This window comes from Bos mutus, chromosome 4, assembly GCF_027580195.1.
Source record: "Bos mutus isolate GX-2022 chromosome 4, NWIPB_WYAK_1.1, whole genome shotgun sequence".
In the NCBI taxonomy this organism is placed as follows: domain Eukaryota; kingdom Metazoa; phylum Chordata; class Mammalia; order Artiodactyla; family Bovidae; genus Bos; species Bos mutus.
The window spans coordinates 24984203-25005334 of record NC_091620.1 but is presented as its reverse complement, the minus strand read 5'-3'; the positions used below and the strand labels follow the sequence as shown (position 1 = coordinate 25005334).

The 21132-nt window shown below is 38.8% G+C and overlaps 1 protein-coding gene across 5 annotated transcripts in view; it reads right to left on the bottom strand.

The window, feature by feature from the left end:
• Positions 1-7722: 7722 nt before the first annotated feature.
• Positions 7723-21132, bottom strand: part of CEP41 (centrosomal protein 41) — a 49406-nt gene continuing 35996 nt past the window's right edge. For 4 of the 5 annotated variants that reach the window (XM_070369224.1, XM_070369225.1, XM_070369226.1 and 1 more), the window contains 8 exons: positions 20986-21047; positions 19688-19757; positions 14416-14560; positions 12589-12740; positions 12148-12215; positions 10968-11082; positions 10299-10514; positions 7723-9386 (listed from right to left, as the gene is read on the bottom strand). In XM_070369224.1, coding sequence (XP_070225325.1) covers positions 9208-9386; positions 10299-10514; positions 10968-11082; positions 12148-12215; positions 12589-12740; positions 14416-14560; positions 19688-19757; positions 20986-21047 — 1007 coding nt within the window. In that variant the 3' untranslated portion in view covers positions 7723-9207. The remainder of the gene's footprint in view (positions 9387-10298; positions 10515-10967; positions 11083-12147; positions 12216-12588; positions 12741-14415; positions 14561-19687; positions 19758-20985; positions 21048-21132) is intronic. The other variant, XM_005905284.2, reaches the window with a different exon arrangement.

Here is a 21132-nt window from a genome sequence, read left to right as displayed (position 1 = left end):
CCCTACCCAGGCAACCAAATAAAGTCTGAGAGTACATGGAACAGAATGGACTCTCGTGTGGGGATGCATGTGGCATGTCTGTCTTTTCAAGCTGGGGCAGAAGTAATTTAGTTCCTGCAGATCTCAGTGGAAATGTGTGGGTGGTTGGACTAGATGACCCTTAAACTTCCCTGCATTCCAAGGTCCTGTGAAGTTGTATCCAAGTGGCATCTGTTTTAATGAGACCACCCTGAGCTCAGCTCGTCAGTGGGGTGATTTGTTCATACCTTAGGAGCAAGCAGCAGCCACAGCTGCTAACCAAATGCCCAGCACCCCGCCGTGGTAAGGAATTCAGCTTGTACAATAGTCTAGCTAGTTGGATCCATTCATCTACAAAAGCAATAACCCTGAGTATGAAATAGAATAATCCTGGTGGTCACTGCTTTCCCAGATGGATGTCACAGTCAGGCAAAGCTTTCTATACAGCAAAATATGGTCTCCCACTCCTGAACTAAATTGGAAGAAAACAATTGCGTTAAACGGAATCATTTAAAGATAAAAAACAAACACCAATCCCAGGGCATTTTTATTAATTGAAGTTTATCGCAAAGACTTTGCCTTTAGAGACAGAAGTAGTTTACTTCTCACTGCCACACGCTTTCTAGCATCTCTAGTACACTGTCTGCACCCTGTCTCCTCTCCCACCTGCCACCGCTCCTGATCATTTGCAGAATTTCTCAAACGTAAGACTCTCCTCTTGATACATCGCCTCCTCAGCGCCTAGAACTTGGCTTCCCTCCTTGGGCTTGGTGATTCTGGTGTCTGCGATATCACCTTAGTGGCTAGCACCACAAACACGTAGCATATATCTCAACTTTTTTTCAAAGCAAGAATCTATATTCATTTCTTCCAGATCTCTTAAGGTGTGACTGTGGAGTAGGGAGTCAGTCCTAAGAAGTTACTGGGAAGTTGAGGTAGGGGGATGGCTTGGTAGCTCCCCAAACAGGGGAGCTGGGGTAAGGATGGCAGCCTTTCCCTGTATCAGCCAGACAAAGTACAATGCTTCCAACTCCAGTGACTTAAAAATTTGTGTCTTTTTCACATACAGTAGCCTGAAGTTCAAATGCTTTTTTTTAAGGGCCCATTAAGGAATTTTCATCTTGGAGTTTTTAAAATAATCTTTGATATTCTAAAATTAAGGTATAGTTGATTTACAATATATATATATTAGTTTCAGGTATACAAAATAGGGATTAAAAATTTTTATGTATTACACACCATTCATTTTTTATTTTAATATGTTTTTCTACCAAACATTCTGAAAAATAAAAAGGATGAGGCTGACTATACATATAGTACACACAAACTTACACATATATAAGTTTATGAGGCAAGGTGAAACGGTGTTTCAGTCTTTACAGAAAGATGATCTAAAGATTTTATAACCCTTCCTTCATGTTATCTTTTGGGAAGCATTTCCCTTCAATTTATGTAGATAAGCTGAAACCCACTGTGATGGCTCAGCAAAAAAAAAAAAAAAAAGACAAGGAAAAAACTGATCTCACTGCTTAATACAGACTGATAAATGAAAAAATATTAAGTTAGCAAGATAGTGTATCCTCTTATTAAAACTGGATTACTTAGGGATCCAGGATAGAATTGCTTAATCTAAAGTAAACTGTATTCCCTGATAGCAGAGGCTACTTGGTTTGGTATTCAGTCTGCAAAACCCTCAGAAGTACTTGACATACAGATACTCAATAAATATTTGTTGAACAAATGTTCTCCACATTTACTAGAAAACTTTTCATTTTTATAGTCTGTATTTTTGTAGGCTTGCAAGTTATTTTGAATTTTTCTGAGCTGCAATTTAGAAAGTAATGCTCTGAACAAGTAAAAGTATTAAGAAAGCTGAAAAGACAAGAAGCATAGCACCAGAATGAAAATGCCACGAGGGCAGGAACTGTGCCATTTTGCTCAACACTCGGTTTCTAGTGACTGGCCAAGTACATGACACGTATCATGCACTTAATAAATGCTTCTCAAATGGAGACATGGAAATAAATTAAAATTTTTTAACTTTATACTTTGCAGATACATATTTTTATAAATCTATGCATTAAAAGTTTTTATTTTCTAAATAAAACAATGCTAAAAGAGAAATGATAATTTTAGAAACTCATACAGCATATATGAAAAATTATTAATAACCCTGAGAGGAAAAGAGCCTTTATAAGTAAAAGGGGTTAAAAAAAAAAAAGACTTAACATTTCAAAAGAAAAATAGAAGATTTCTTCCCCGAAGAAGAAATACAAAAAGTTGATAAGAGAAAGATACTGTTTCTCTGGGCAATTTTTTTTGTACATTAAAGAAAAATATATTATTTTTTTCCCCATCAGATAAAGAATAGAAAGACTGACAATTCAGTATTATCAAGAGTATGAAGAAATAAGACCTGTCATATACTGCTGGTGGGAGGATAAATTTATACCACCTTCCCAGGGGGAATTTGGTGATATAAATAAAACATTTCAACATATTGCTGCTTTGACTCAGTAAGTCCACTTGGAGGAATTTACTTTATAAAAATTCCCTGAGAAGTTCAAATAAACACATGTACAACGTTGCAATAATAAAAATTTAAATAAAATAGAAAAGAACCTAGATAGATACCAGTATTAATATGGATATTACATGTTTACATAATGGAATATTGGGAAGCCGTTGTAGTCTGTGATTGATATGGAAAAATGGTCACAATATACTGAGTGAGACAAGCTGGTCACATGATGGAAATATTCTAAAATAGGATTGTGGTAATGCTTGCTCAACCCTGTAAATTTACTAAACTCCACTGAACTGTATCCTTCAAATGGGTGAATTTTATGGCATATGATTTGTATTTCCACAAAGTTTTTTAAAAAGCAGGCTATAATATAGTATATGGAGTATGAATCTCATTTTTGTTTGGAAAACATATACCCACTATGCCTGGAAGTAGATATTCTCCAATAATAATAATCGTGGTTACCCTAGGTGATGGTTTTTCCTCTTTACACTTTTCTGAGTTTCTTGCAATGAAAGAAGCTACTCAAACACACCAGATCACCTGTGGGTAACGTTACCTAGTATCAACTTATTATCAAAATCAAACATCTATATGACCGTCTTAATTTGTGCCCAGATTCTTTTTCATAATTTGTCTAAAGTCATTTCTTCTGCTGTCGCCCTGAACAAGGTAATTGTCTTACTTTTGGAAAAGTTTATATTCCAGACAGAGCTGGAAGTAAGTGCCCTACCAAGGGCAGGGTACCAACATCTCCTTGTTGGGGCCAGAGGTGGTGCAGGTGACAAATCCCAGGAGCCCTTGCCGCTCACATTCAATTCCTGCAGCAATCTGGGGAATTAATTAGGCTAATGCCTATTCTCCAGGAGTTTTCAAAAATCTTTATTTTAAAATGAACTCATTTACTCCATTCTTAGACCCTTATCCATGGCTCTCAGTGTGGCCTGTGAAGCCATCGGTGGTCCATAAGAATCCTTTGGGTGGTCTTTTGAATTAACACCAAGATATGTATGTCTAGCTTTGGCCTGAAGTTAAAATTGAAATGTCACTGAACACAATCCAGATATGACCTCACCAGTCCCTCATCCAGTGCAGGGCTGTTCATCATCTCAGTGATTGTTTTGCAAGGACATGTGGGACTAGGTGGATTTGAAGATGCAGATGGATTCTTGCTCTAAGGACTCTAAGGTCAGAAACATCATTCTGTGAACACACTGAGACCCAGATGCTCCTTACAGGAAACTGATATGACCAACCAAAACATTCAAACTGGCCAGATGAAGGAAGAGCTCTGAGAAGGAAGCACAGAACACCCGTCAAATCTGAAAAAAACTGTCAAAGGGTAATGAATTCTCCCCAAAGCTTTCAGGATCCATTTGGCAACTCAAACTGTGAGCATCATCTACCAACCCCAGAGACAAAGACGGCCAAATGTTTACTGCCAAACTAAAAGAAGAAAGTTAAAAGTCTTCTTTGTAACCACAGTGGTGTGTTCAGCTACATTTTTAGAGGACTGCAGTGGAATGAGAGCTCTGCTCACACACGGACAGAGGTGCAGAGGTTTGCTGCTGCTTCCTCCCATGAAGCCTAGGCCTGTAACCATGAGCCAATTCACACAATTTATGTTTCAGCCTACATCAGAAACATAGCCACAAAGGAAAGAGAAGATCGGACACAAATCATATCAATATGGTTTTATTGGAGAGTTCAACCATCAGGAAAACAGCCTACTTTCCCCGTACAATCTGTTGAAAAGCCTGTAACTCCCCTTCCCTAAGTGATACCTCATTAGGGACACGCTGAGAACCAAAACAAATCTCAGAAACCCTGGGGCACCTGTCTTCAAGACAGGTCACCAGACACAGACAGCGGTGGAACGGGGAAATTCATGGTCCCAGAAGCACATGCTTCTGTCCCTGAACTCCCACTGCCCTTCGTGTAGGTAGAGGAGGAAGGCTTTCAGTGGAATCTCAGGTAACAGGGAAGGGAGGGAGGCGGACAGCCAAGGGAAAGTTACATTTTTGTTGGTGAACTGGAGGCATGGCCAGGGAGAGGGTGTTGGGCCCACCCAGAGGGGGAAGCCCAGAGCAGTGCAGTTTTCTCAACCTTCCAGCTCAGTGACTCAAGGGCAAGTTGCTTAATTTCCACTCGACCCTTAGTCTCTCCCTCTAAGAACGGGGGCGCCTACCTTGTAGGGATGTTGGGATGGTCAAATGAGTCAAAACATAAAATGAAGACTCTAAGAATACTACCTAACACATAGTAGACGCCCCATAAATGTTTATAAGCATAAATACCTGGAAATCTTTAAGACTTGAAACCAAAGAGAAAGTAAAACCTGCTCTCAGATGGGGAGATGGTGTATAACCCGTAGCTGATGAATTCTGAAGGCTATGCTGAGCCTGAGGGGACCGTGGAAACAGGCAGACTGTAGACAGCCAGGGTAACAGTAAAGGTCCTCACAGCTTCCCGGGCACCTCCTGCAGGGGGTAATCTACAACTCTCAGAGTTACGAATGCCTCGCCTACGAAAGGACGTCCAAGGGGACAAGGGTAACAGCCTTTCCGGTCTCCAGAATGGCAGGCCAGGGCTGGGTGACCGCCACGGTGGGCCTGACATCCCAGACTGCAGTCCTGACGGATTTCTTTAGCTCACTTATTCACATATGCTTATTAAGGGGCACTGTCACGTAGCTGGTGATTTTTACCTTCTAGGAGCTTACAGTCAAAATAATTTTTAAAAATGTAGTCAATCAGTCCGTAGCGTCTAGTAAGTGACCTCTGTTGCCAAACATTTCACCAGGTACCTCAGGATGTTATGCATGTGAAGAGAATCTGAGTCTGCCTTCGGAACAAAGAGGATCAGCACCAGAGAGTGAGGCCGTAAGGGGATGGGATGGCGGGGGAAGGAGGCAGTAGAGTTCTGTAAACACATAAAATCAGGCACTGAATCCCGTTCTGCCAGGATTCAGTGCTGACAAATTGCCACCATTACACATTTTATGCCATAACTGACCTGCGTGCCGATTTAAGCACATGGCAATAGCAATTTCAATAATTACTGCAATTTTAGGAAAGTACTACTACCCAAATGTATTTTGAACACTTGGGAAGCACAGTGTGTCCTGTTTATTGTTTTCATAGGAAAAACATATTAATTTTCATCAAAAAAATAATTGGATAGAAGATAAGCATATCATCATGCTCACATAAACTGATGTAAAATACACATTTCTGATGTTTCTTGAAAAAAGAAAAAGGAGAGTATCATGGGAGTTACAACTTTGAAAGAACTGTGAAAAAATAAAAGCACATTATAGATACTGGGAGTATTTTAGAACTGGAGAAAGAAAGGTTCTTAATGATTATCTTCAGGATAGAACAGGAAGGGAGTCATGGATTTAAATCCAGGTGGACAGAAATTAATTATCCCCCCTAAAAAAGTCAGAGAACATAAAAGACAGAATCTACAACGAATATATAACGTGACAGAAACCAAAACCAACACAAGAAAAATTGCCTACATATTTCTTTCTAGCCCAGGACTCTGACTTCACTTATATTCCACAAGGGAATTAGAGAAAAGAAGTTTTGTTTTGTTCTGTGTTCTTGGTGAGTAGCCTAAAGTCTTATGAATTTTTGTATAATCTCAATAGCACTGCGGGAAAAATCCCTCAGCAACTAATGAACTCTATTTGCTCTCTTTTAATTCTGACTTATACCCTAGTCCAATATGATTGTGCTAGTTCTGACTTTCTACTAAAGGTGAAAAATAAAATTACTTTTAGGCCATTTAAATCATTCTATGTCTTTCAGTAGACTAAACCTGACATTACAGCCCGAGATGTTCTTTTTGTACTCGAATGAGTAATGTTGCCTTCTCCTCCCTCTTCACTTCTTGCTTTCACGCTTCCCTCCTTCCTCCCCTCCTTTCCTTCTTTAGAGTACTGAATGTATTAGTTAGACTTTGACCATCACTGTTGCTCAGAGAGAGGAGTAGCTGTACTTCGAGCAAGCATTTTCCATCCAGGGGGTCCTAAGTTCCCAGGCAAGAGCAGCTCGCCAGCCTCTGCAACACTGATGAGAGTCCCATGGTATTGTGTTTAAGGTGGCCATCAGTCCCTGCTGGGCATGGAGAGAAACCCAGACCTTCTAACTGGAGAGCTAAGGTCTCCTGCCCTAACTGGAATGATTTCTGATTCATTTATACAAAGAAACTAGGCGTTCCTGGGAGATACAGCAAAAAGAAGTACACTTTCCAATCACCCCAGGCTCATGTGACTCCCCACAGATCATCTCAACAGAGAGGGAGAGAGAAGTTGGCAGACTTCAGCATATTAATAGCAAACAACAAATTAACAACTATGTACTTTAATCGTCAACATTCATAATTGCACAGAGTATCACAGATCACTTAAATAATACATGTCAGTTAATCTAATGAAGAAACTAGTCATGCAGAACATTCAGAGCAATACCGTGAGCGTGTAAAAACTGTCTGCGAGTGACACTTAACACAAAAAGTACAGAATGAGAGCAGGTCTTTGAGGAGCAGTTATATAAAACCCCTACCAACAGGCAAAGCACTATGGAGAGACACACGTCAGTACAGTCAACCTGCCAGGTCTCTCCAGTAAACGCACAGCAACTCTAATAGGATCGGCTACACCGACTGTGCACACACACACACAGCCATTTCAAACGCTCTAGTGTTGTGTGGTGATGGGAATGCAGAATAGGAACAAAAGGGGCTACCACTCACTTGTAAAACTGAATCCAGTGGGGGAAATCTAGACTCCTGACTAGTTGACTTGAAAATGGAATAAACAGAACTCTGTCACAGAGAAAAAAAATTTCTTAAAAATGTATATGTGTCCAAAATGGCTGAAAATCTTGTCCATGCTAGGGGAAAGTTGAATGTGGAAAAATTTGCATTAAAAAAAATCTATGCTGTAAAGAAAATAAAAAGCCAGAGCATTTTGGCATTAGCAAAAGGCTGAACTTAGTTCTCAGGCAATAAATTTATGGGGAAACATGACAGGCTCCTCATTAAAGCTTTGTGTACGTTGGCTGAATTTTATACAAGATTCTTGAATCTTATGGAAAATTGGGCACGGCCTGACATCTGAACAATGTCCCTGGTTTGTTTGATTTCTAAAGCATCGGAAAATGTTGCACTTTGGAAATCAAGTAGAGAAGAATAAACACACTAAAATAGAACTGGGCTGAATCTGAAAGTTATTTTTCCATATGTCTCTATAAGATATTTATTACCTTTATTTCTCCTACAAATACAGCTTCCCATGCTGGAAATACTGTGATACCTTTTTTTTGGTGGTGAGAAAAAGAGTCCTGTTAAGACAAATCTTCCCCAGCAGCAATAACCACCTAAGGATAGGCAATTTTCAGCTGGCTTTTCAGAGGCTGGTTGCCATGACAAAGAGCACAATTTATTCCTCAGTCCCTTATCACAACTACAGATCACAGACCATAAAAATTAACAAGCCTCTTTTTCCTTTTCCTGATGATTTCAGAGTTCCTCATCCTTACCTGAGGTCTTTTGTTCCCCCAATTAAATGGAATGAATGTCAGTCATCTAGCAATTCAATTAATGCCGATTCAAAATTCTGGCCAAACAAGAATCTATAATCACAACCTCCTAATCACAGCTCAGTCATGAGAATGAAAAGTAAGCAGGAAATTGCACTAATTACTCAATTAGACTAATACTGTATTTCTAAGCAAGGATTTCAGGGGTTGTCAGCTCTGACAAAGGGCTGTGGAGTCGTCCTCACCTTGTGTGCTGGTGGTGACCCAACCAAAGCCAGTGTTTTCAAGGGGCCATGATTTCTACCCATCTAATATGAATATGCCTGAGCTGGATAATGGAAATTTACAACTAATAAACCAACCACAAATGAGGGGCGACTCCAGGGGGCTTCAATGAATGGCTCTCAACCCAGCCCTGTACAGTGGATAGGGCTTTCCCATGAGGGTGGCTGAGCACACATCATCACCTGTGCTGGCCCCAGAACATCTCGTGAGGGGGAGCTTCGCACACATGTGAGAGCGGCTACTAAGTCTTAACTCAGTAATGCTTACAGGTATCGGCTTCCAAACTCAAGACAGAACGTGCATCGGGTGGGTGCTGGGCAAAAAGCTCCTCAGCCAGCGGGTCCACACCTGATGGAGACCCTGGTGGCGGCTCTGAATCATCTGCACCCCTAGGGGCAGCTTCTCAGGCTGCAAAGCCTACCTAGAGAACCTTCATGAAACCAAGAACACTGAGTGAAAAAGAACTGGCTGGGAAGGACACACAGATGTGCCTGAAGTAGTTACAAAACAATGCAGGACACAGACCAAAACAAACTCGACCTTATTTTTTAAAAAATGAAAGCCTAAAAAAATTAAGACTTTTTTCCTACTCAGTTTCAGAGACTTAAATATTCTGTAAACAACAGGGAGGACACTAGAGCCTGTCATGCCTCTGGTTTTTGTAAAAATCCTTCCCAAGCTGGATGTGGGAAAGGAGTTGGAGATAGGAAGAGGGCCTGGCACACATGCTGAGGTCTTTGCAGCAGTTTCTGAAATGACCAACTTGGGAACTGCTCGGGGTTCCAAAAGGAGAGAAAACATTTATTTGACTAAGGCAGACAAGGTCCTTTACTTCCAGGGTTTGCCTTGCAGGTGGCCACTGCCCAGTGAGCGGGGATTCTGGTGGCTGGCAGGGCCCCCGGCAGGCAGGTTCTGACCGCTGCGGGTGCCTGGAACCTTGGCATCTCTTCCAGAAGCGTTAGCTTGGCTCAGCCGGCCTGGAGGAAGCAAGAAAGCAGGGAGCAGAGCTGCAAAAATGATTGCAGAGACAATCTGCCAAGTATACTTTTAAACTAATGAAGTCTTATGCTACACACCACTTTTAAGCTAATGAAGTTCTGTTCAGCATCTTCTTTAGGTTAAAACTTACTCTTGAGCCTTGAGATCAATTAGAAGGTGGGGAAGAAGGTAGGGATGGAAGGAAACCCAGATTATTGTTCTTTCCTTCCTCTCCACTGTCCCAACCAACCTCGCCTATTCGTCATTCCTTCTCACTAGAGAAGGAACAGGAACGACTAGAGGAGAAAGAGAAAGCACTGTGTCAAAGGAAAGGCTGGAAGTGTAAGAAGCAGCAGCAGAAGGAAGCAAAGTTTTCCAAGAAGGAATCAAGGGCTTCCCCGGTGGCTCACTGGTAAATAATCCACTGGCCAATGCAGGAGACATGGGTTCAGTCCCTGGGTTGGGAAGACCTTCTTGGAGAAGGGAATGGCAACCCACTCCAGTATTCTTGCTTGGAAAATCCCATGGACAGACGAGCCTGGCAGGCTATAGTCCTTGGGATGGCAAAAGAGTCAGACACGACTTAGCGACTAAACAATGGTAATGATGAGGGGAAAGATGGAATGCTTTGTATTCCAAGAAGGAATCTGAATGCTTTGGCTTAGCCTCTCAGCTCCTCCTAAGATACCCACTTTATTTGACTGAAAACTTTTCTTTCAGTTGTCTGTGTGCAATGCCTAATTCTTGCCATCATCTGGGAGCACCTCCGCTCACTCATTTCCCTTCTCCTCACATAGCACCTGCATATTTCCCTCCCCCCTGCAAATATTTTAAGAATCTGAATATAAGAGATCAAGCTTCTCATATGATGAGGTTGATGTTCAAAGCTGTAAATCTCAAGTTCTACAGAAACATTATTTCCAAAGGTCAAAATATCTTACTAGGATTGTCTGCAGGACCCTGGTCCTCTTCCAGGTAATATTCTATCTTCTTTAGGTCTTCCGGGGTAAATCTCCATTTATTTTCAGCTGGTAGGGGTGGCACTTTGGGACTGGATCGTTTTCGGGCAGAACCAGGAGGAAGGGCCTGCTGGCAAGATGCTGGCAGGGAACCTGTAATCAGTCCTTCTGGGAATTTCTGAGCTAAGACTTTTAGACCTGGGTATGGAAGATCATCAGAAAAAGCACTGTTAGCATGGTAAGGCCAAGGCAAACCTGGAAAGGAGCCCACGTGTCTCCTCAACACAAGGACGGGAAATCTTTCTTAATTGCTTCACCATTAAGTAAATTACACCAGAAAATGTCCGTTGTTATGTGGGATTCTGAGAATTCCACCAGAAATTGCTTTGCTCAAGTCTTCAGCATTAAGGCTTTCTTACAGAACCATAAAGCAACATCATTCTTTCAGGAATTAGAAACATGTGCTGATTGAGGTAAGGGAAGTTTCACATATCCTGACTCCCTTCCGCCAGCATGTTTTTTTTCTATTTCCAGAATACTGAATTCTGAGCTCTGCAGGGGAGGGGAGGGGGGAAACTCTAGGAGTGAAGCAGAAGGAGTGTGAGTCCAAGTATTTGCCTTTTAAGTGCTAAGCAGAACGTAGCCCCTCACCTCCAGAAAGCATGAAGAGGTTCTCAAATCCCCGCTCGCACATGGTGGTGGCCGCCTGGCTGGCCAGCCTCTCGTCGTCGTCATACAGGATGATGATCTTGCCGTGGGCATTTTTCTAACAGTCACATGAGTTAAGGTTTGACCACACTGAGCTAATGCTCCTAGACTATACAGAAATGCCGAAGGAAGGAAAGCAGTCAAGGTTTGCCTATCTTGAGTTCAGGGAGCACGGGATGACCCCTCTTCAGGGCATCCTGGATTTTTTTTCCTGTGCTGAAAACCAGCACAAGCTGGTATCCTTTTCTTGTGTGTGTGTGTGTACACATAACTCTCTCTCTCTCTCTCTATATATATATATCTCTCTCTCCAAGATGGCACTAGTTACATACTGTATACTCTTTGGCCCTTTCATCTGTACAGTCCTGGAGAGCAATTATTATAAACTCCATTTACAGATGAGGAAACATAAAAACTTGAGTGCCCGGTGTGTGCACTGCAGCCTTACTGAGAACGGTAAAAAAGTGGGAACCGCCTAAAAGTCCAGTCCTCCAGAGAAGAATTATTTAGTAAACTACAGTAAATCTTAAGATCAGATATTTTACTGCACCAAAAACAGAGTTTATACAGAGCTTGTGTTAGTGTGGGGAAATTCAAGTAATAGGAAGTGGGGGAAGCAACACACTAAATTATATATCTAAGTATGACTTCCACTTTGTTAAAAAGACTACATAGAAGACCGCCTGGAATAACATACACAAAAGATTCCCTAAGAGTTTCTTATGCAGTTGTGTGGTTATCGGGGATTTCAGTTTTCTTTTTTATATTTTTCAGTATTTAAATTTTCTATTTGTACAATTTTTATGAGCAAAGCAAACTAAAATTTTAAGAAGAAAAAAATTAAAATAGAAGGAAAAAATTCAATCCTTATATTTTACTTGGGGAAAATGAAAAAAAAAAAAAGCTTTCTGGGGAAAAAAATGTCTTAGGATTAACTGTCAATAGATCCTAACTGTTAATCTAACGTTTCTTGTCCAACTGCAGGATGGACTAGAAAGCAGCCTCAGCAATAGCTAAAGATCCAAATTCTAAAATATGCTAAGTTAGCTAATTAATATCGGTAATAAATTTGATTCTTACAATCCTTATACCACCCAACTCCTTAAAGTACAACAAAGGATACATACTCAAGAATATCATTTGAGTAAGGGTTCATTGTTCTAGACAGAGTTGCAATTGGGTAACTGTAAGCTGCAAAGAGAAGAAAAAGCTTAGGAAGTTTGTAGTTCTCAGTACAACTTGGCTCCAATCCCTAGCTGGTTTAACACCTAAGAGTTAAACATATTTTCAAACTCACTAGTGATAAACCTAAATGCTTCTGTGAGAGAGAAGAGAACAGGACACAGTGAAGGACAGGAAGCATTCTGACATTTAGCCCTGGGCCCCTGATCCCTCTGAGAATTTCCCCAGCCTCTCTCAGAGCATGCGGTGGAGCCAACTCACAGGTTCCCGGAACCCCTCTGGCTAGCACTGTGCTGACCACGGGGTGTGGGTCGAGTCTGCCTGGGCTCAGGACCGGGCTCTGTTCTTGGGAGTGAGACACTGAAAAGCCTTTCTCTCTTACCTCCAACAATGTGGCACTGCTGGTAAGAGTCTCTATCTCGTACATCTAGCAGCAGGAAAGGGCAGTCGGGATAAGGTTTGTCTTTGGTATTGGGCTCTGTTTTCTTCACAAGCCCTTTGTCTAGATCCAGTTCCCCAACACCACTGATGACGCTGCAAGTGCAAAAGTAGGTCGGCAGACACTAGTCAGGGTGGGTGGCTTAAAGGTCAAATGCGTTTCTTCAGAATGGCGACAAGAGTGCTCAATGTCTTTTCAAAAAACACTTCAAAGGAAAAGGAAAATGGATATGGGCTCTCAGTTCTGTCTCTGAATGCAAGGTACTATGGATGGATTCTTATTCTATCACCCTGGACACCAAGGAAGGGATCCACTGTCCATACTCACCTTCAGAGAGTGCATGTTAGGTCATTAGCATGGCAGAGGGGGCAGAAACTGTAGGGCACATGCTGCCTCCAGCAACAAGGGCAGCATTCAGAGAAAGAAAGAGGCGAACAGTTAATCCAATGGAATTTTGATGAGTGTAAGAAAGCAGAGCAAAAGGAAAGAATAAGGTTGACCGGACAGGAAAACTGAAGACATTTCTATGTATATTATATATAACATAAAGTAACAATGGTGTTTTAATATATTTCATATACTGTGACTTATCCAGTATGTCTTATCCTCAATGTCTTTAATAGTTATCTGTAGTCACTTAAATTTTTATGGGTTATGAGGTTAAGGTTGAAGAGGCTTTTAGATTTTGTGGCATATGATAAGACGGTGGAAAAACTACGATTAAAATGAGGAAGGTTTGTTTCTGACCCATTTCTGAAGTCATAGAATTACCAAAGTTGCTTGCCAGGTTAATATAGGCAAAATGTGGCACAAACATGAGTTGGAGAAAACATGTGTTATGAGCAAAATGCCAAGCAGTGAAATATCTGCACTGGGATAAGAAGATGATCACTCTTCTGGTAATATGGAGACACACATGCCAAACCACAGGCTGGTTGGTCTGTAGCAATAGCTCCTCTCCCATCACAGCAAGTCGAAGTCTGCCTTTAAATCCAATGAAAAGCTACAACTCTATGCCATATGGTGCATATTTTGTTGATCAAAGAAGAAAAAACTATGTCATATGAAACTACATCCTCACGGAAGCCTTGTTCGTCTATCTTGTTTTGAATGCAATTTTAGAGTCCCTGCACAGAAGTAGTCATGAAAATAATAGTAGTGCGATTGACAAGAGCAGTGCTGTCCCCAGTAGAACTAGCTTGTCTGGTAGACCTGTTTTACCAGTAGAAGAGATGGATACGTGCAGAACATTAGTACCATCTTATAACCGACAGTGAATACAGGTGAGGACGTGCTGCACCGTGAAACTGCCCCGTGCATTGGAGAGCTGACATCAAGGCTGCTTTCACTCTCCTTTGCACCTATTTAATATCAGAGCACTATGTGTGGCGCTCTGTTTTTCTTCTGATTCTAGACAGGGTAATTATAAGCTGCAGCAGACAGAAAAGGAGAGGGGGGAATCATACTCTGAGTCAAAAGACAGTGGTTGTAAAACTAAGTCCTAATAGCAAACTTGCATATGTGAAAGCTCAGAAGAAAGGGGTTGAGGAGTGAAAATTAAAGCTCTCCTATCAATATATGCTTGCATTAACTAAGAATGCTGTGAAAAGATTCAGGAGGTGGCATTTATATATAGAGAAAATCAAATGGCTGGGATGAAAATGTGGGATTTCACGACACCAACCTGTTTCTAAGGTAATTAAATCATTGACATGGTACATAGATTAATGAAGGTAAAATGCAGTGAAAACATGAATCTGATAAGAGCACCTCTGAAGAGTTGAGCGGCTAAAGTCCCCGGCTCCCTCACTGTTTATGAACTGCACGGGGCTTGGCGACTGCTCCCCAGGGCTCCCATTCCCGTTGGTCTTGGCAGTGATTTCAGCATCAGGCTCTGAAGTTGCAGAATCATTGTCTAAAATGAATAAATAAATAAATTTAACCTCAGAATTTGTATTTACTTGTTAGGTAGTTCCACTGAAAGTAGGTGGAGAAAAGGAACTCATATGATCATTATTAAACTGTTCTCTAAGTTCTAACATACAGATTCTCAAACTGTAGTCTGTGGACCCCAGGAGTCCCAAAGACCCTTTTTCAGGGGATCTGAAAGGTGAAAACTATTTTCATAATACTACAATGTTATTTGTCTTTTTTATCAAGCTGCGGTTTGCACTGAGGGTAACCATGGCAGTAACATTTTTTAAAAAGTCCCTGATAAAGTAGTAATCATAATTTTTATTAAATGTCCTCCTTAAATAACACATCTTTAAAATATTCTGTGTGATGAAATGGGAGAATCCACACACAACAAATTTGCTACATACTAACATCCCATTGGTGTTTCAAGGGAAAGTATGTGTGGGATTCGTGCTGCTTTTGCCTTGAACTCCACTTTTATGTGGAAGAAAAATTGACATGAAAACTATAGTTATTTAGGTTTGTGCATTTGGCATATATTTTCTAAAAGATGATCTAAGTGAATTTCTCATTTCAAGGAAAACAACCAATGGTATTTGTTGCAATGATTAAATTTTAAACAAAAATAGAATTTTGGAAACTATTTGCCACCAAGAGCTTGACTTCTTTACCATCTTAATGACTTTCCTGGTAAGATGGGTGTTGAGGTTAATAAATGTGACTTTTTGATATTGTGTAGTGAAATCTGTCAACATTTGGAAGATAACTCTTAACTCAGTGAAAGTAGTGAAAATGAAAGTCGCTCAGTCGTGTCCAACTCTTTGCGACCTCATGGACTATATAGTCCATGGAATTCTCCAAGCTAGAATACTAGAGTGGGTAGACTTTCCCTTCTCCAGGGGATCTTCTCAAACCAGGGATTGAACCCAGGTCTCCTGCATTGCAGGTGGATTCTTTACCAGCTGAGCCACAAGGGAAGCCCAAGAATACTGGAGTGGGTAGCCTATCCCTTCTCCAGGGGATCTTCCTGAGCCAAGAATCGAACCGGGGTCTCCTGCATTGCAGGTGGATTCTTTACCAACTGAGCTATCAGGGAAGGCCTCATCAGTACTTTCCAAATGACCAATGAATGATATTATAAAATTATGTATGAGTAAAAAATACATTCAGAGTTCAAAACAGACCAATGGGCTCAATGTAACAGGGTATGAAAAGTTCATTGATATGGTTTCAGATTCCACACTACAACCAACCTTTAAGAAGGTACCAGCTATCAAGTTTTGATGTAGTGTCAAAGAAAAATATTCATATTATATGAAAGGGCTATTAAAATGTTCTTCCTTTGTTCAATTAAGATCTGGGTGAGGCCAGATTTTCTTCAGGTTACTTCAGCCCAAAGAGTATATTGCAACAGACTGAATGCAGAAGGTATGAGATATTAGCTGTCTTCTGTTAAAACAGACATTAACATGACTTACAAAAAGTGTGAAACAATGTTATGCTTCATATATATTTTTGTTTTGGAAACACAGCTATTTTGCATAAAAATGTTATTTATGTTTGCAATGGGGTTAATATTATTATTTTTAAGGTAAATAGCAAATAAATATTCTTAAAATTCTATTTAAATTTTTAATATCACAAGTATTAATAGATATAATTCACAAAAACCAAAACTCTTTGAGGTCGTCAAAAATAAAGTGTAGAGGAAGACTAGTACCAAAAGGCTTGAGAATGTGCTGTTCTAACCAGTATAATGAGAGAATAAATAGAAATAGGAAGTGTAGTTATTAAAGAGAATATAAAATTTTAATTTGCATATAACATACCTAGAAACTTTAAGAGAATCCTATGAAAATAAGGAGAATATTCATAAATATGTTAGATTTTAAAATTAATCTAGATTGTAAGGTTAATTAAAAAAAATAAGCTATTTATAAAATAAATAAATACTGACAATCAAAATATTTTTTCTATATACCAGTAAGAAAATAACATGAAGAACATCTCATTTACGATAACAGCTAGTTACAAAATATACTGTCCTAGAAAATTAACCTATTAAAGAATGTAAAGGCCCTATAAAAACTGATAAGTGCTTTATAGGTCTTATAAAAATTTTACTTAGGGACATTAAAGAAGACCTGAATGAAGAGAGAGTGACATATTGTGCATGTTCCTGACTTAGTGATTAAAGTAAAGTGATGTTAATCCTTTCCTAATTTAATTTTCAGCCTTAAAACAAATCCCAATGGACTTTTTAAAAAAAAAAAGCTTAAAAGGATTTTAAAGATGAGAAGAAAAAAGATATATGTATATGTAATTCGGAGAATCTGCCTTTTCAAGTAGTCACATATATTGAAAAGGTAAAGGATCAAAACAGTGCAGTAGAACAATGGAAAATTACAAAGAACACAGAAACAAATCCTAGGAGATAGATATATATATATAAATCTAATGTATGTTAAAGGTACAAAAACCAGTAGGTAAGAACTATTAAATAAATAGTGCTGGGATAATCTGCCAACTATTTTAAAAAAGCAACCTTAGATAACCTCTTCTTATTTTGGATTTTATGACTCTAAAGCACCAAAATGAAAATACATCAGGCTAACAGATTTAATCATAAAAAATGCAAACCTCAAATATGTCAAAAGTCAACACAAAGAAAATTAAAAATCACAAATTAGGGAAAAAATCCATGACATGTGTAAGTGAGAAAAGGTTAATATACTTAGTTCATTAATATTTTAAAACTAGCTCTTTAGTAGAAAAAAGATTGTATGCACAAAATAAAAATGCAATCAAGATAAAACTGTTAACACGGAAAGGAAGCCTTCTTTGCACTCCAGAACTGCAGGCCATCAGGCCCCTTCCCCCAAGGGAACTACCTTCAAATATTTGTCTCCTTCCAAAAATGAAACAACTACATATTTTACATATATTTATTTCTCCTCTTCTTACATATCCAGAAAGACGCTATTCATACTGCTCTACACTATGGTTTGTTGTTTACTTTTTTTTTAACTTAATAACATCAAGTAAAGATTTTTCTCATTTATTTTCAAGGCTATATTGGTTTCCAATGAATAAAGAGATCATAATCATTTAAAGATTTTACAAATCAGTAAGTAAAAGATGAACATTCCATTAGAAAAAAGCAAGAAAGGACATGTCCTCAAAAGAAGAAATATCTATGGCCAACAAACACAGACATGTATGCCAAGGCTTGATCTCGTTTTCCGATAAATTAAAACTAAAACTATTATATACCGTTCTTCATCCATCAAACTGGGAAACATTTACAAAAGTGAGAACTATTCAGCACTGGCTAGGATGGGGAGAAATGGGTCTTCTTATTTGTTCGGTGGGAATACAAACAAGTAGAACCTTTCTGGAGATAATGTGGAATCAGCGCTGAGCATCTTAAAACGGTTCCACCCTTTGACCCTCTGCAGCAGTTTATCTTCAGGAAATAAGTCAGAACCATATAAAAATTTATGTATTTACATTACAACATTCTCTCATAAAAATGAAAAATCAGAAAAACATTAATGGCCAACAATAGGAGAATAATTAAATAAATCATGGCATATCTAAAGGCTAGACATTATATGACAACACAGCCTTTACAATTGAGCTTTGAAATCTATTTAATAGCAAAGTTTTCATGATAAAATGTTCAATGATAGCAGTATAATACAAAACTATATACGAAGAGTATGGATTTGGGTGGGGAAAATAGACCAAAATGTTAATAGGGTTTATTAGTTATTTTAATGTTCTTCTTTATATTTTTTTAACAGGTTTCTGATTTTCTAGAAATATATTTTAAAGCAGGGAAAAAATAAATATTATAAAAGGAGTTATTTTATTCCTTCAAAAACAGCCAATGTGTATACAGATACAATCTGCTCTACAAGCATTACTGAGTGAGTTATTATTCTGTATAGAGCACTAAAAACACTAATATTACTCACACATTATGGTGTCCTACTTTACAAGAGCCTATTTTGCTCTGCAAATTTATCTCAGAAGAGAAAATTGCATGTGCCCATATGTCCTGGTGTTGCAATCTCGACAATGAATTAAAGGACAAAATCCAGGTACTTTATAATAACCAGGTTAAAACTGGGAGTACTCGTATGAGGAGACTCAATTATCTCTATTACAAAGAGCCCTTATTTCTCTGCAGTGTGAGAGGCATCCGTCAAAAGATAAATTCCTGCCTTTTTCAGATTCTCTTTATCCTCCCTAACAAAAACAAGCCCAGGGAAATGACAGTTGAGTTGTACAAACCCAGTGTTCAGTCTTCCTGAGAAACTTGTCTTGAAATCAGAAGTCAAATTCCTGGCCTACATCAACCTTAACAAAACACATCCCCCTTCAACAAGCAGCCGCACACTGACAGCTGAGGACTTCAGGATGAATAAAGACCTTTGCTCTGTGGATTCTTTTCATGACAGTACACCTAAGAGGCTTTCTTTTCAACTTGGTATTTAAGAAAGGAGATCTGGTGCCTATCTGTCTTGCTAGTCTTATCTCATAACCCTCACTCAGACCCCAGCCAGACTGGGTTATGTGATTCCCCAAACACGCTTGGACTTCTCCGTGCCTTTGCTCAGGCTGCTCCTCAGCCTGAGACAGTCTCACCCTTAACTTGCACCTGTTGAGATTCCAGGCCCTGGAGGCCATGGTATGCACGTGCACACATGTATTGGGGAGGAAAATAACAACAGAAAGACAAGGTTACTCATATGACAGAAATTCACATGACTCCATGTAAGCAGAGCTGTGTCTTTTTCATCTTCAGCTGTAGTCCCATAGCACCTAACTCTGTGGCCTGTACATATACAGAGAGCAGTAAAAATATTTGTTTAAAAAATTAATTAGTATATTAAACACATTTAAAACATTTAAGACTAAAAATGTTACAACCAGTAAACCAGACAGCTTTTTTTTTTTTTAAAGAAATAAGAATTAGCAAAGCAGCAGATAGCATTTCTCAGAGAGTCACAATCTAATTACAGACAGATACATCAAAGTCCCTGTGAACACAATAGCACAGGATCCCACAGTCAAATGGTCAACTTGTTATTTTCCCCAAATCCTCAATTCTCATTACCTTCTAGCCTTTGAATCTCCTCAGCTGTCACTTCCAGTGTTTGATCAGATAGGGACGCAACCTGGATGACCTGATAGAAAACAGAATGAAATGTGTAGATGTGTGTATGTTTGTCTTTAAACAGAGGCAATTCTGGTTTTAACAGAAGATGAGGAAATATCAATCAAAGATCTCCTGTTTTAAGAAACTGTCAGTGTTCCCAGTTGAAGACTAAATCTCAGGTCTTCTTACTTTGACGGCAGTAATTACATTACATTTTCTTAATTCCAGAAGAAAAAACTTGTTTAAAACATTACACAATAAACTCAAAAGACCAAAAGGATAATTTTGGACAAGAAACATAAATAAGGGTTTAAAACTGCCTTCATGTATATTCTAGTTTCAATATAACATGCTATTTCTTAAAAAATGCATAACAGCATTGTATTAGAAATTATTCAGTGAAGAAATAAATGTAATTATGGATATATTGATTACAATGTTGTACACCCAATACATAGTTTTTTAAAGTACTTTTCTGTTGTAGGAAGTGATAAATTAGGAGATTGTGATTAATATACACATACTACTATATATAAAATAGATAATTAACAAGGACCTACTGTATAGCACAGGGAACTCAATATTCCATAATAACTTATATGAGAAAAGGATCTGAAAAAGAATATATATACATATAATAACTGATTCACTGTGCTGTACACCTGAAACTAACACAACATTATAAATCAACTGTACTCCAATAAACATTTAAAAAATGGTACGTAAAATTCAAATTAAAAAATAAATAAATCACTTTTCACAACTTAGCTCATTAGACTAACATCCACCTTGAGTTGCATATCACTGGAACTTTTGTTTGGGGGCCAGAGAGACATTTTGTCCATAATTTTCAAATGAAAGAAGAAAGTGACTTTCCTAAAGTAACAAAATAGCCCATGGCAGAAAGACTTGGAAAAAAGAGTACAGTCATAGATGGGAGATGACCTGCTTTCCACAGAGAAATATGTCCAAGCAATAAAGAACCCAGAATTCTAGATTCTCATTATTAAGATAAATTGACAAGGAAAAGTAAAACTTAAACTACAAATTTGATGATTAAAAAGTAGAATTTATATTTTACTGTATAAAGTTCTTTTCAAAGAAAAAAAGTTTCATCCCAATTAGCCCTCTCATAGGTGAAATATAAAGAAGCAGAAGAAAACCCTCTGCAAACACCACTCAGAGTTGAATTTGGAAACACAGAAAGTAGCACAAATGAGATAGTCTTTACTCCAGTGGAAGACCATTAAACTTACCAGCTGGGCAAAAGTTGTTACTTTTAGTCTCTTGAAAAGCTCATCTTTTTTGTATCTGTAATCTGCAAAGCAGAACGGGACAAATATTTTTCCAGGTTTATTTTGCTTTCTTGGAGGTACTAATTCTTTCTAGTCATCAAGAAATTT